At 45.4% G+C, this 11,732-nt stretch overlaps 1 protein-coding gene across 1 annotated transcript in view; it reads right to left on the bottom strand.

The window, feature by feature from the left end:
- The window catches only part of LOC109835186, a 20,670-nt gene extending 16,728 nt beyond the window's left edge, over positions 1 to 3,942 (bottom strand). Inside the window, exons 1-2 of the mRNA XM_020403173.1 lie at positions 3,762 to 3,942; positions 5 to 1,020 (exon numbers count right to left, since the gene is read on the bottom strand). Of these exons, the coding sequence (XP_020258762.1) occupies positions 5 to 1,020; positions 3,762 to 3,942 (1,197 nt within the window). The remainder of the gene's footprint in view (positions 1 to 4; positions 1,021 to 3,761) is intronic.

Below are 11,732 nucleotides of genomic sequence, written 5' to 3'. Positions count from 1 at the left end.
GTACGATGATGGCCGCTGCTTCATTCCTGGCTTGTGCCAAAGCTCGAGCCTGCGTATGATATTCCAAAGTTCCAGTGGTATTTTGGGTGCTAAGGATATTGACAACGTTTTCTTCACGGGAAAGTTCAGCCTTTAAGCGCAGGACTTCGGCCTCAGCTTCGACAAGTCTATCACGAAGCGAATTCATAGAAGTTGTCGAGCGTTCTAACTCTTCTTGCTTCCGAATATTACGCTCATGAAGCTCTGCAACTTGACGTTCTCTTTCAGCCAAGTCCCGCTCTACCGCCTCCCGGCGAGCCACTTCTGCAACCTGAAGACTGGCCATAGTGGACACAATCTCTGGCTGAAGTTCTTTCTGGCCCAGGGCTTCGAAGCGTTGTAATTGCTCTTCCAAGTGGAGAATAATTTCTGAACAGCGCTCGAACCACTGAATATTGCCCACACTCCTGACTCCATTCAGGCCTGCCTCTAAAAGTGGTCGGAAGGAATTCAAAGTCCCCCGACCATTCACCATGTAATCGACTACTGTCTTCGCGAGGCTATTTAGATATACCAGGGAGATCTGGAGAAATTCAGGTGCGTCAGCGAGACTAGAAACCATAGCCGACGACACCCCTCTAGCCATCGAAGTTAGTGCAGGGGATCCTGGCGCCGAAGCTGCGGTAGCGGTAGAAATATTCAATTGTGAAGGGCTTGAGGTTAAAGCCATCATCGCCCTTGCGTGAGATGTGCTTGGCTGTGCCTCTGTTGGAGTAAGCGAGATCTTTAGCAATGCAGTAGGCGAAGCAGCTACAGTAGTCTCAGGCAACACTACAGGTGTAGGCTGCTCTTGCACAGGAGCCAACACCGGCACGAGCTGCTGCTCCGGAGGAGGAGCCGCGACAGTAGTTTCAGGCAACGCTACAGGTGGAACAGTTGCCGTAGGAGAGCCACGTAAATGTTGCTCTTCTAAAGGAGCCGACACCTGGGCAGGTTCTGGCTCTGAAGCAGTAGCAGCAGTGGTCCCTGGAGAAGGTGAACCTGCACGGAAAAAGGGTCAGAACGCAGAAAACACATGCGGAAGAAGTCGAAGGAAACTAGACTTACCGGAGATGTGAAAAGGAGTATAACCAGATACTTTATCGGATGGGACCTTGGGAGCATCATCATCAAAAGTGGTGACGTCATCGATGGCAGCTTCATCAGCAGAAAGTTTTCTTTTCCCCGCTGCTCTTGTCATAGGAGGATCAGCCGCTCGTTGTTCTTCCACTGGAACGGGCTCAGCTCCTTGTTCCTCTTCCTGTTCGGCAGGCTGACTCTCGATGGATAGAAACTCATCGATCCCCCTCAAGCGAGACGTCTTAGACCCCTTTCTTGAATTATACATATGCCTAATGTCCTTCAGGCAAGATGTATTCAAGTTGAAGTTGGGAGTCTGAGAAGCAGCGTAATACCAATTGCAGAAGCTGATGGAGGTATAGGAGTTAGTAGTTTTGTGGGGAAGCTTGAAGATGGCTTTGGTACAACCTGCCACAGAATAATACCAAGCCCTGGCTCCTTCATATAAGTTGGCTATAACTGAGAGTTGAGGACGAGGGTTCCCGACATACAACTGATCATACCCAAATTGGCGAGCGAACCTATAGGGTTGGTAAGGTTCAATGAAACAGTTGACGCCTTGCCGAAAGATCAGGTAGCCTGGCCTGATGGATAGAAGCCAATGGAAAACACCCCCGTTCAGATGAGTGAATCCATTAGAACCCGCTACGTCCTGATACTCTGCGCCATAGACGCCGCCCTCAAAATCAGGGAAACAGCGATAGATATGGAAGTTGGTGTCCCGCGCTAAGATTTGGCGGATTCTAACCATGTACCCCCCTTCCCATTTCGCAGACTCTAGTCGCTGCACAAATGGGATGAATGAGTCTCCCGGGGGAGAAGCTGCACTCATTATAGGAGGACAGTGGAGCACGTACCAAGCCATCAAATATGTATATGGCATCGGCACCCGGGGATTGGGAGTTTTGAAGGTCTTGTGGCCCTCGGACTCCACCTCTGTAACATCAACAAAGTCAGAGGCCAACTCTCGTAATCCATACTGCAGATAACCCACCATAGCACTGAGGAGGCTCACAGGTCTCCCATGCGCCAAGAGGACTGCTGGGTAGACCACCTCAACGGCAAGGGCATCGACCGGCCTAGTAGGGACGACACAGCGTTTGAGCCACAACATTAGGAACCCGGCTAGCAGCGCTGTGTCGGGAATTGGAATCAGAGCTTGATAATGAAAGCTCTCAAACTCTGTGTGAGCCGGGAAAACATCTTCCTTGGCCTCGTTAGTGTAATGGGAGGTAGCGTCGTCAATACGAGCCTGAACCTCTTCCAAAGTACTGACGGGCAATCGGGTCACCGAGGCCCCTTTAGTGGTCAAGTTATGGAATAAATATTCCGCCCAAGACACTTGCTTAATGCCACCTCCACGGGCCCCCGTCAGCTGCATGCAAATGTGGAAGTGACACATGACTTCCCAGAGAGTGGCATAAATTTCCGGACTGGTCCTCTTTAAAATCTGGAGTTCCGCCGATCCCGGAACGAACTCTTCATACGGCAAATCCCCGAGAACAAGACCCGAGACTTCGTGCATCTCGTGAAGGGCGAAGCCTAGCTCCCCCACAGGGGTGAAGAAAGTACAACTATCAGGATTATACTTCTCCAGTATAGAGAAGAAGTGAAAGTGGCTCTGGATAATCCCGAACTCAGTAACCCGCACAGAAACCAGCAATCCGGCTTGGGCAAGAGGGGCTTCCAACTCTTTCAGAACAAACTTGGTCATCTGGGCCCACCATCCCGTCGCCGGAGAATGAACCCAGCCAGGAGTTCTAAATCCTTGCGCGGGAAACTCTCCTTTCTTTTCCAAGAACCTCTTAACGAAGGTCTTTGTCGGACTGGGTACTTCGCCAAGGGGATACTCCTTAGCAAATAAACTCGGCCGTAAAGCTGTCACCTGCCGATTATAACCAACGGGGCGAACCCCGTAGAAAGTCAGAGCTCCGAGAGCAACCCCATCTTGATCCTTAACCAGGGGCCAATCCATACGCCTCGGGACGGAAGCGCATTGGAAATAAGATAGGGGGAACATCCTCTCCATGTTGGGCAAGAAAAGGTTGCGTTCCTCAACTCTCCGCAGCCACTTATAGCCCCCATCATAAGCGAAGTCAACAAAGTCCCCGAAGAGGTATCCAGGTTTGACTATTGGCCTACGGCTTGGGCTTTCAAGTCGAGCGTCCGAAACCAATGTCCTAAGAGTGTCATGAGAAGCTTGGGTGATCAGTTCCACGCGACTCTTCTCCCTCATCCGGAAAACTGGGAGTTCTAAACGCAAGCTGAAGGTTATGGTCATGTCTGCACCACCTTCATGTCCAAAATGGTGGCGAAAAAGAAGAGGCTCGCTAGTATGACGCACTGCAAAAAGAGGAAAAGATTTAGACAACTCAAAATCAAAGCTCAGATGCGAAGGTCAAACCCCGCGTCAAACAAGCTCAAACGCGAAGGTCGAACCCCGCGTCAAACAAGCTTAGACGCAAAAGTCGAACCCCGCGTCAGAAAGTTCAGACGCGTAGGTTGACCCTCGCGTCAAAAATCTCAGACGCGCAGGTCGACCCCCGCGTCAAGAAAGATGAAACGACGGAGTCCAGCCCCGCGTTATTGAAACGAGTTTCCTCGTTGATCTCAAGATCAGAACTTGCCGAAGCAAGTTTAATGACCACGGAGGTCATACTCACCGCCAATCAAAGGAAGCTGGGGCGTCACATTCGCCTGAGCAGCGGCGCCGCTGGCCGGCGCTGATGATGCAGATCCCCGAGCCGCAGCGGCATCGGACTTGGGAGCGACGGGCTTCTTGGGTGCCATAAGATCTCGTCGGAGGAGATGAAATTTGGAAGCGGTTGGCTTCTTGGGTGCCATTGAATCTCGTCGGAGAAGAAGAACAGTTTTCGCCGGAGATAAGAACGAAAATTTTTCGTTAAGGTTTCAAGAAGAGTCGAAAGACTCTTGATTTGACCCCTAGCGGTCTATTTATAGACAGCTATGAGCTGTCAAATCGTAACGGACGGGATTCGAGGCCATCAGCCCGCCCAAACCCGACCCTCGCGTTCGAGTTGGTTGAGCTTCCAAACGCGATGGCTCACGTTCGCGTTCAAAATTCTCAACGCTGGGCTCACCCACGCGTTCCAATCCCCAAAGGCAGAAATTATCTCTGTGTTTAGACCGCTATGTTAGCAACTTCTTGACTACCAAGGCCACGACACGGCCCCTGATAACTAACAGAAGAGCTAACAGCAATCATCAAGGCGAATAAAGCTGGGAAGAAACAAACGACTCCACTGGGGAGTCTATTGGAGGAGTACAGATAGATCACAATCAACAACGGCGAAATCATCTGGCCCGATCAAACAGAGTGAGCAATCAATCCACCAAATTTTAGGATCCAAAGTATTCCGAAAATTCGTCCCGGCCAACCGTGAACTTTCAAAAACTTTAGAGGGGGTTCTGTAGGCTGTCTAAAAATCACAATAGATAGCTGATCCAAATAAGCTCCGATAATGGAGGTCACAATCAGACGACTTCCCAATCACTATATCCGCAACTCCACAATTGGTTCAAACGCGACCTCACCTCTGAGATGATTGATCTTGACGGCTGTGACAACAGCATGGCTAATATCGTAGCAATTATTAGAGATGCTGATGAGCAGTGGGACGATTTCAGAAATAAAAAGTTGGACTCAGTTGGTGAGTTGCTTGATAGAGAGCTATGGGCGAATATTCATCTTTAAGACACTATGGATGTTGATTCCCGTCTAGCTCCTACAACGAAAGCTACAATCAAATAGCTTTCGGGTCGGTGAACGAAAGTTGCGAATGGAGGGCTTTTCACATAGATCGAGAGGAGTTACAATTCAACGACACTTCCGACAACGGATGAAAACTCTATTCAGCGGTCTTCACAATCTACAGTGAAAGTTACAGTCTGACGACTTTCACTCTCCACAACAGCTAAAGCCAGGATTATTGAACAACGGTCCTTGCAATGCAACACAGAAGAAGCTACAAGGTTTTCAACAAAGGAGAGAATCAAATTCGTTCTCTCCTCTTTTGTAATCAAGTTGTAATCGAGATCAAAGGAATCCAAGTCAATTTTCTTTATTCTCTTCTTTGCAATTTTTCCAACAAACAATTTGCAGTACGTATTGAAGACCTTGAGGGAGCATCGGCTATTCGCCAAGTATAGTAAGTGCTAATTTTGGCTAGATCGTATAGCGTTTCTGGGGCACGTGGTGTCAGGAGACGGCATATCAGTGGATCCGGAGAAAGTATCTACAGTGAATAATTGGCCTACCCCTAAGTCAGCGTCTGACATTAAGAGCTTCCTAGGATTAGCTGGTTACTACCATCACTTCATCAGAGATTTTTCGAAGGTTGCGAAGCCGATGACGCGACTTACGAGGAAGGATATTAAGTTTGTCTAGTCTGACGCTTGTGAGCAGGCGTTTGAGGAGTTAAAGTCACGACTGATTTCGGCCCCGGTCTTGACCATACCAGATAAGAGAGGGAACTTTGAGGTGTTTTGCGACGCATCAGGTAGAGGATTAGGATGCGTTCTTCAGTAGGATGGTCATGTGGTGGCATATGCTTCTCGTCAGTTGAAGAAGCATGAGCAGAATTATCCTACCCACGACTTGGAGTTGGCAGCTGTAATTTTTGCCTTTAAGCTTTGGAGGCATTATCTGTTGGGAGAGCAAGTGAAGGTGTTCACTGACCACAAGAGTTTGAAGTACATATTTACTCAAAAGGAGCTTAACATGAGGCAACGCCGATGGTTAGAGCTGATGGCAGATTATGACATCGACCTTCAGTACCACCCTGGCAAGGTCAATGTGGTACCAGATGCTTTAGTCATTTGTCGACGATCAAGGAAGTGAGGGATATGAGTATAGAAGTTCTTCTTCCAGGAGTCACTGCTTCTTTAATGAATCTTCAGATTCAATCGACACTGGTCGAGTGAATCAAGGCTGCACAGTCAGGTGACTCATTTCTTCAGAAGTACAGAGAGTTAGCAACGACTGCTCTTCGGTCGGAATTTGTTGTTCATGAGGACGGATCCTTACGATTTGGGAGTCGTATCTGTGTACCAGAAGGAGATGTTCGAGAGGAGTTATTACGAGAAGCTCACAGGTCACCGTATTCTATTCACCCTGGAGGTACGAAGATGTATAAGGATCTGAAGCTGAATTATTGGTGGCGTGGTATGAAGAGAGATGTGGCTCGTAGTGTGGCTAAGTGCATTGTATGTCAGCAGGTGAAGGTAGAGCATCAGTGCATTGCAGGTCTTTTGCAGCCATTGCCTATTCCGGAATGAAAGTGGCATCATGTCACCATGGACTTCGTTACTGGCTGACCTCGGAGCACTAGACAAAATGACGCTGTTTGGGTGATCGTAGATCGATTAACCAAATCAGCTCACTTCATTCCTTTCCGAGTGGGACAGTCGATGGAGCATCTTGCTCAGAGATACATGAAGGTAAAATATTTATCTCTATATGTTTCAAGGAGTTCCTTTTCCAAGAGTGTTAGTAAATCTCTTGTATTGCAGGAGATCGTGCAATTGCATGGAGTTCCAGTGTGCATCGTCTCGGATCGTGATACTCGATTTACTTCCGAGTTCTGGAAGAGCTTGCAGGCGAGTCTGGGGACTAGTCTCAGTTTTAGCACAGCTTATCATCCTCAGACCAATGGGCAGTCAGAGAGGACCATTCAGATTTTGGAGGATATGCTTAGAGCTTGTATGCTTGACTTCTACGGGTCGTGGGAAGATCACTTGCATTTGATGGAGTTTGCATACAATAATAGCTTCCAGGCTAGTATTGGAATGGCCCCTTTTGCAACATTGTATGGCAGGAAGTGCTGTTCTCTGCTGAGTTGGGACGATGTTGGTGAGCGAGAGGTTTTTGGGCCAGAGTTGATTGAGAGATCAGTTGATGTAGTCAGGATCATTCGAGAGTGACTTCGCATAGCACATGACAGATTCAAGCATTGGGCAGATGCGAAGCACCGGTATTTGGAGTTTCAGTCGGGAGATCATGTATTCCTGAAGATTTCTCCCAACCGAGGCACCATTCGCTTTGGAAGACGTGGGAAGTTAAGTCCGCGATATGTGGGACCTTTCGACGTATTAGAGAGAGTGGAAGAAGTGGCGTACCGACTTGCATTACCACCCGCCTTAGCTGGAGTACATAACGTATTCCACGTTTCTCAGTTACGAAGATACATCGGAGATCCGAGTCATGTCATAGATTTCTTGGAGATTGAGGTGTGATTCGATTTGACATACGAGAAGCAGCTAGTGGCGGTTCTGGACCGATGGGAGAAGACCCTCCAGAACAAGACCGTCTTGCTTGTTCGTGTGATGTGGCACCCAGATTCTCCTGGAGAGTCGACTTGGGAAACTGAGTCTGAGATGCGACAGCGATACCCTCATTTATTTTCTGAATCCTAGCTGTCCAGTCTTGTATCTTATTTTGAATCGTATTGTATGACTTTTACTTATGGATATGCAATATATTTTGAACTTATATGAGTTGAATGAATCTATCTTTATATTTTATCCTTGTTATTTTAATTCCGAGGGCGGAATTTGTTTTAAGAGGGGTAGGATGTAAGGATCGTAAAATTTTGATATTAATTAAAATAATTATCTAGTATTTTAAAATATTTAAATATGATTTTAAAAAAGAGCATTTGTATTTTTCTTAATTTTCTAGATATTTTTTCTATGATTTAATGTCCAAGTTTCATATTTATTTAAATGATATTAATATTATAAATTTATTTTGTGCTGTAAGAATTCCTAAAATTAATCTATTGTATTATCGGTACTATTACGTATTATTTTAAATAATACGTTGTATTATTGTTACTATTACGTATTATTTCGTGTATTATGTTAAATTATTGATTACGTATTATTTGTGTAAATTATTGTATTACTTTAATTACTACGTATCAACTGTCGTATTAGCACAACTGGTACGTTTTATCGTATAGGTAATTGTCCTATAATTATTTGGTTTTAAATGTAAGTAAATATATTTTTATTATTAATTATTCTGTTTAATTGTACAATATGTGTATATTTTAACTATTTCGTATCAACTGTTGTATTAGCACAACAAGTACATTTTTATTTGTAGAAAATTATTTTGTAATTAGTTTAATTTTTAAATACTGTAATTAATTCTTTTAATTATTTTATTGATTTAAATCTCAAACCCTACGCTATATAAATACCCAGTATACAACACCTCCTATCCTCGGTTTTCACGCCCACGTTTTCCTCTCTCTCTCTCTCACGTTCTCCTCACCCGTCACCATCATCCCCTCTTCCTCTTCATCTCTCCCACGTTCTTCTCCCTCTCTTCTTATACTCTCTTCAGCCTCAAGAAACCTCGTGCCAACCAGCGAGCCGACTCCCTACACGTGCCATACCACCAAGCCGCTCGCCTCCATCCCCTCCGACACTCACCCATTCGCCGGGAGACAGCCTCGGACGCCGAGACCCCACACCCATCGGTCTCCTTCCAGCTGGCCGTACGAGCCGCCGCCAGCACCTCCGCCCATCCGCGTTGCCCACCAGGCTGCCCAGCCTACTCGAACCCGCTTCGACACCGCCTCTGCCCAGGCCCCTCTCCGCTCGACCTCCCACTCTCCTATCCGGAACGGTCTACCGCAACCGCCCCCGAGCCGAGCCTCCAGTGCTTTCCCCTTTCACCTTCGAGCTCGCGCCTCCAACGCAGCCCTCGAGTGCTTGTTGCCGCCCTTCTTCTTCCGACCGCCCTTTCCATCCACCTCACCCAGTCCCGACACCCCCTGAAGCCCTTCCCCACCCCTGTCCGCCACCCGCCACCGCCAAGAGCGCCCACCAGACCGCACCCCGTCGACCTCGTCACGAACTCCTCCGATAGTGTCGCTCACATCAGATCCCGCTGCACGTCCGTTGAATTAGCCCTGTCGGAGCTCTTCGCCGAGTTCGCCAGCTGTGCTCGCTCTCGCCGGTCATATGCAACGGCGTGCCGTCGACATCGATCTGTTCGACGCGCCGAGGCAAGATTTCGAGTTTACCTTTGTTTCTTAATTAATGGTTAATACTGTATTATTAGGATGATTGGATATAGATAAATTATTTTGTGACTAATATTGTGATTAGTATGATTATTATATGTAGTTAAATTATTTATTGTGGTTAATATGCAATTTTGAATATCTGCGTGGAATGATGATTGTGAGCGCACGATGAAAATTAGTTTAATAATGTGATTAATTGCGGGCATGAAATGTCAAGTTATATGTTAAAATTAGAATTTACGAAAATTTTATCAAAAGAAATTAATTAAGGGAAATTTATAAAATAGAAAAAGATTACTTTCATGCAGAAAGGAATTAATATATTTTTATTATATAAATATTTTTATTTAAATTAATTTTTATGAAAAATAGTTTTAAAGAATAATTTTGGAAAAAGAGTATTATCATTTATGATAGTATGACTGATCATCGTAGAGCACGACATTTCATGTGCAAAACGACATCGGTTTCTACTTTCCTTTCTACCGTATTATTATCTTAGAAAATACGTAAGTACGAAGATTTTGCATGAGGACTTTGGATATTCTAGTAGTGATAAAGTCCTTTATGTATGTATTCATGTTATAGTATTTTGTTTATGCATTTCATGTTTATTATAGTTCTCATTTCTGCTACATAAACCCGCGTAATCATTTTTAACATGCTATACTATATTCATGATCTGTTGATGTGCTGAGAACCTTAGTAGTTCATGACTTAGTGGCCTCGTGCATCATGAACAGACTTAGTGACATGTGTGAGTGTGTTGACTGAGTTTAGGTGGTGAACCAGAGTTCCAATGAGGATTATAGTTGATTTAGAAAACGAGAAAAATTGGGATGGGGAAGACATGGTTCATGTGATCGGATAAAACTATTGATGTATCTTCCAGACTCGCACCAGTGAACCGTTTCACACTGGGGTTAGTTTGTTGGGCCAAGTCAACCGTTTCGCACTTGGTTAGTGAAATCGTTTCGTCACCCGAGTTTTGCTTGAGTTCGAACCAGGCCGAAATCGGATTGCGTGTGGTCCTCTCACCAAACCGTTTCGCGAGTTTGGATGCACGTAGGGGATTTGTGAACAGTCAGTTATCCGATGATATGAGCGATGACTCAGTGAGAGATATGGACCATTGATATTTAGGATGGTTAGTATTCGACCCAGTTATTGTATGGCTGTATGTTATCATGTTTACTATAGGATTCCATCTCGATTTATTAGATTTCTAGTTGCATATGTCATTGTTTTTCCATTAGTATTATTACTGTCATAGCATGGGTCATTTGACCGTTTCATTTTCCATGTGAGATCTTGTCGTGTACTATGCACACTGACGTACACCTGTTTTCTCTGGTGTGTGTCAGACTTAGGAAACGAATAGGTTCAATTCGATGATGCAGCCGAGCCAGTGTATGCCCAGCCGGAATGTCATTCCGATGGAGTGGAAGAAAAAACTGAAGCCTAGACGTGTTTTTCTTTTCTGTAGTAGCTGATAAACACTAGAACTCTTTATAGTAATGTCCTTAGTTTGATGATGGATTTAGTTATTTTATCAGTATTTTTCTTTTATCATAGACTATGTGTTTTTATTCCTAGTTGGACCGTTTTTGTAATAAGGGTATGTTTGACCCATATTTTTATGTCTAGGATGATTTACTATGGATGATGTGTTTATTTTTTATTCTGGATTGTCTTTATATTCTTGCTATTGTGATCGGGGACCTGTGATTGAGATTTATGTATTTGACGCTTAACGTATTAGATTGAGAGGAAAAGAAAAAGAAAAAAGTAATAGTGTATATTTCTTCTCAATCTAATACGCCGCGGACTTGTTCACGTTCCGATTCCTGGGTATTTTGGGAAGCGGGGCGTGACACTACCCTAGCAGCCTAATGAGATCCTCAGTATTGTTATGTCGCTCCCGGCCCCTCAGTTACATATATGGCCTCCCGTTATGATTGGACTTACTGATCCATCCCCAAAGCCATTGCGAGGAACACTCCTCTCACAGATGACATCATGAATGCCACCTGTGAGAAATTCAAGATGCCCGAAGTAGAGAAGTACAAGGGCGAGGGAGACCTTACGGAGCATGTCCAAAATTATTATGACATGATGAGCATGTTGCAGGCGCCCGAAGCCTTTATCTGCAAGTGTTTTCCCATCACCTTATCGGGGAGCGTCAAGCTCTGGTGGAACTCCCTAGAGAAGAAGTCCATCGGCAGCTTCGAGCAGCTTAGCCAGAAGTTTGTATACCACTTCTTCGCTAAGAACAAGCACAAGTTACATACTCATGTGCTCAATCAGATGTGGCAGGAGCCTGGAAAGAGCCTCCGAAGTTATTTCAAGATGTTCTGAGCCAAACGGCTGGAGGTTGATGACCCAGGGAACGTGGTCGTCATGTCGGCCATTATAGTTAGCCTATCAAATAATAAGCTGGTCAACTCACTCACCAAGAAGCGATACTCCACATACGAGCAATTGATGGCCAAGGCTCACGGGTACATGGACATAGAAGATGCCCGAGCCTACAAGAATTCTACCAGGGTAACAGAAGCGGCAATAACAATAGCG

Source organism: Asparagus officinalis, chromosome 3 (assembly GCF_001876935.1).
Source record: "Asparagus officinalis chromosome 3, Aspof.V1, whole genome shotgun sequence".
NCBI classification, from domain to species: domain Eukaryota; kingdom Viridiplantae; phylum Streptophyta; class Magnoliopsida; order Asparagales; family Asparagaceae; genus Asparagus; species Asparagus officinalis.
The sequence above is the reverse complement of the archived record's forward strand: the minus strand, read 5'-3'. Positions and strand labels throughout refer to the sequence as shown.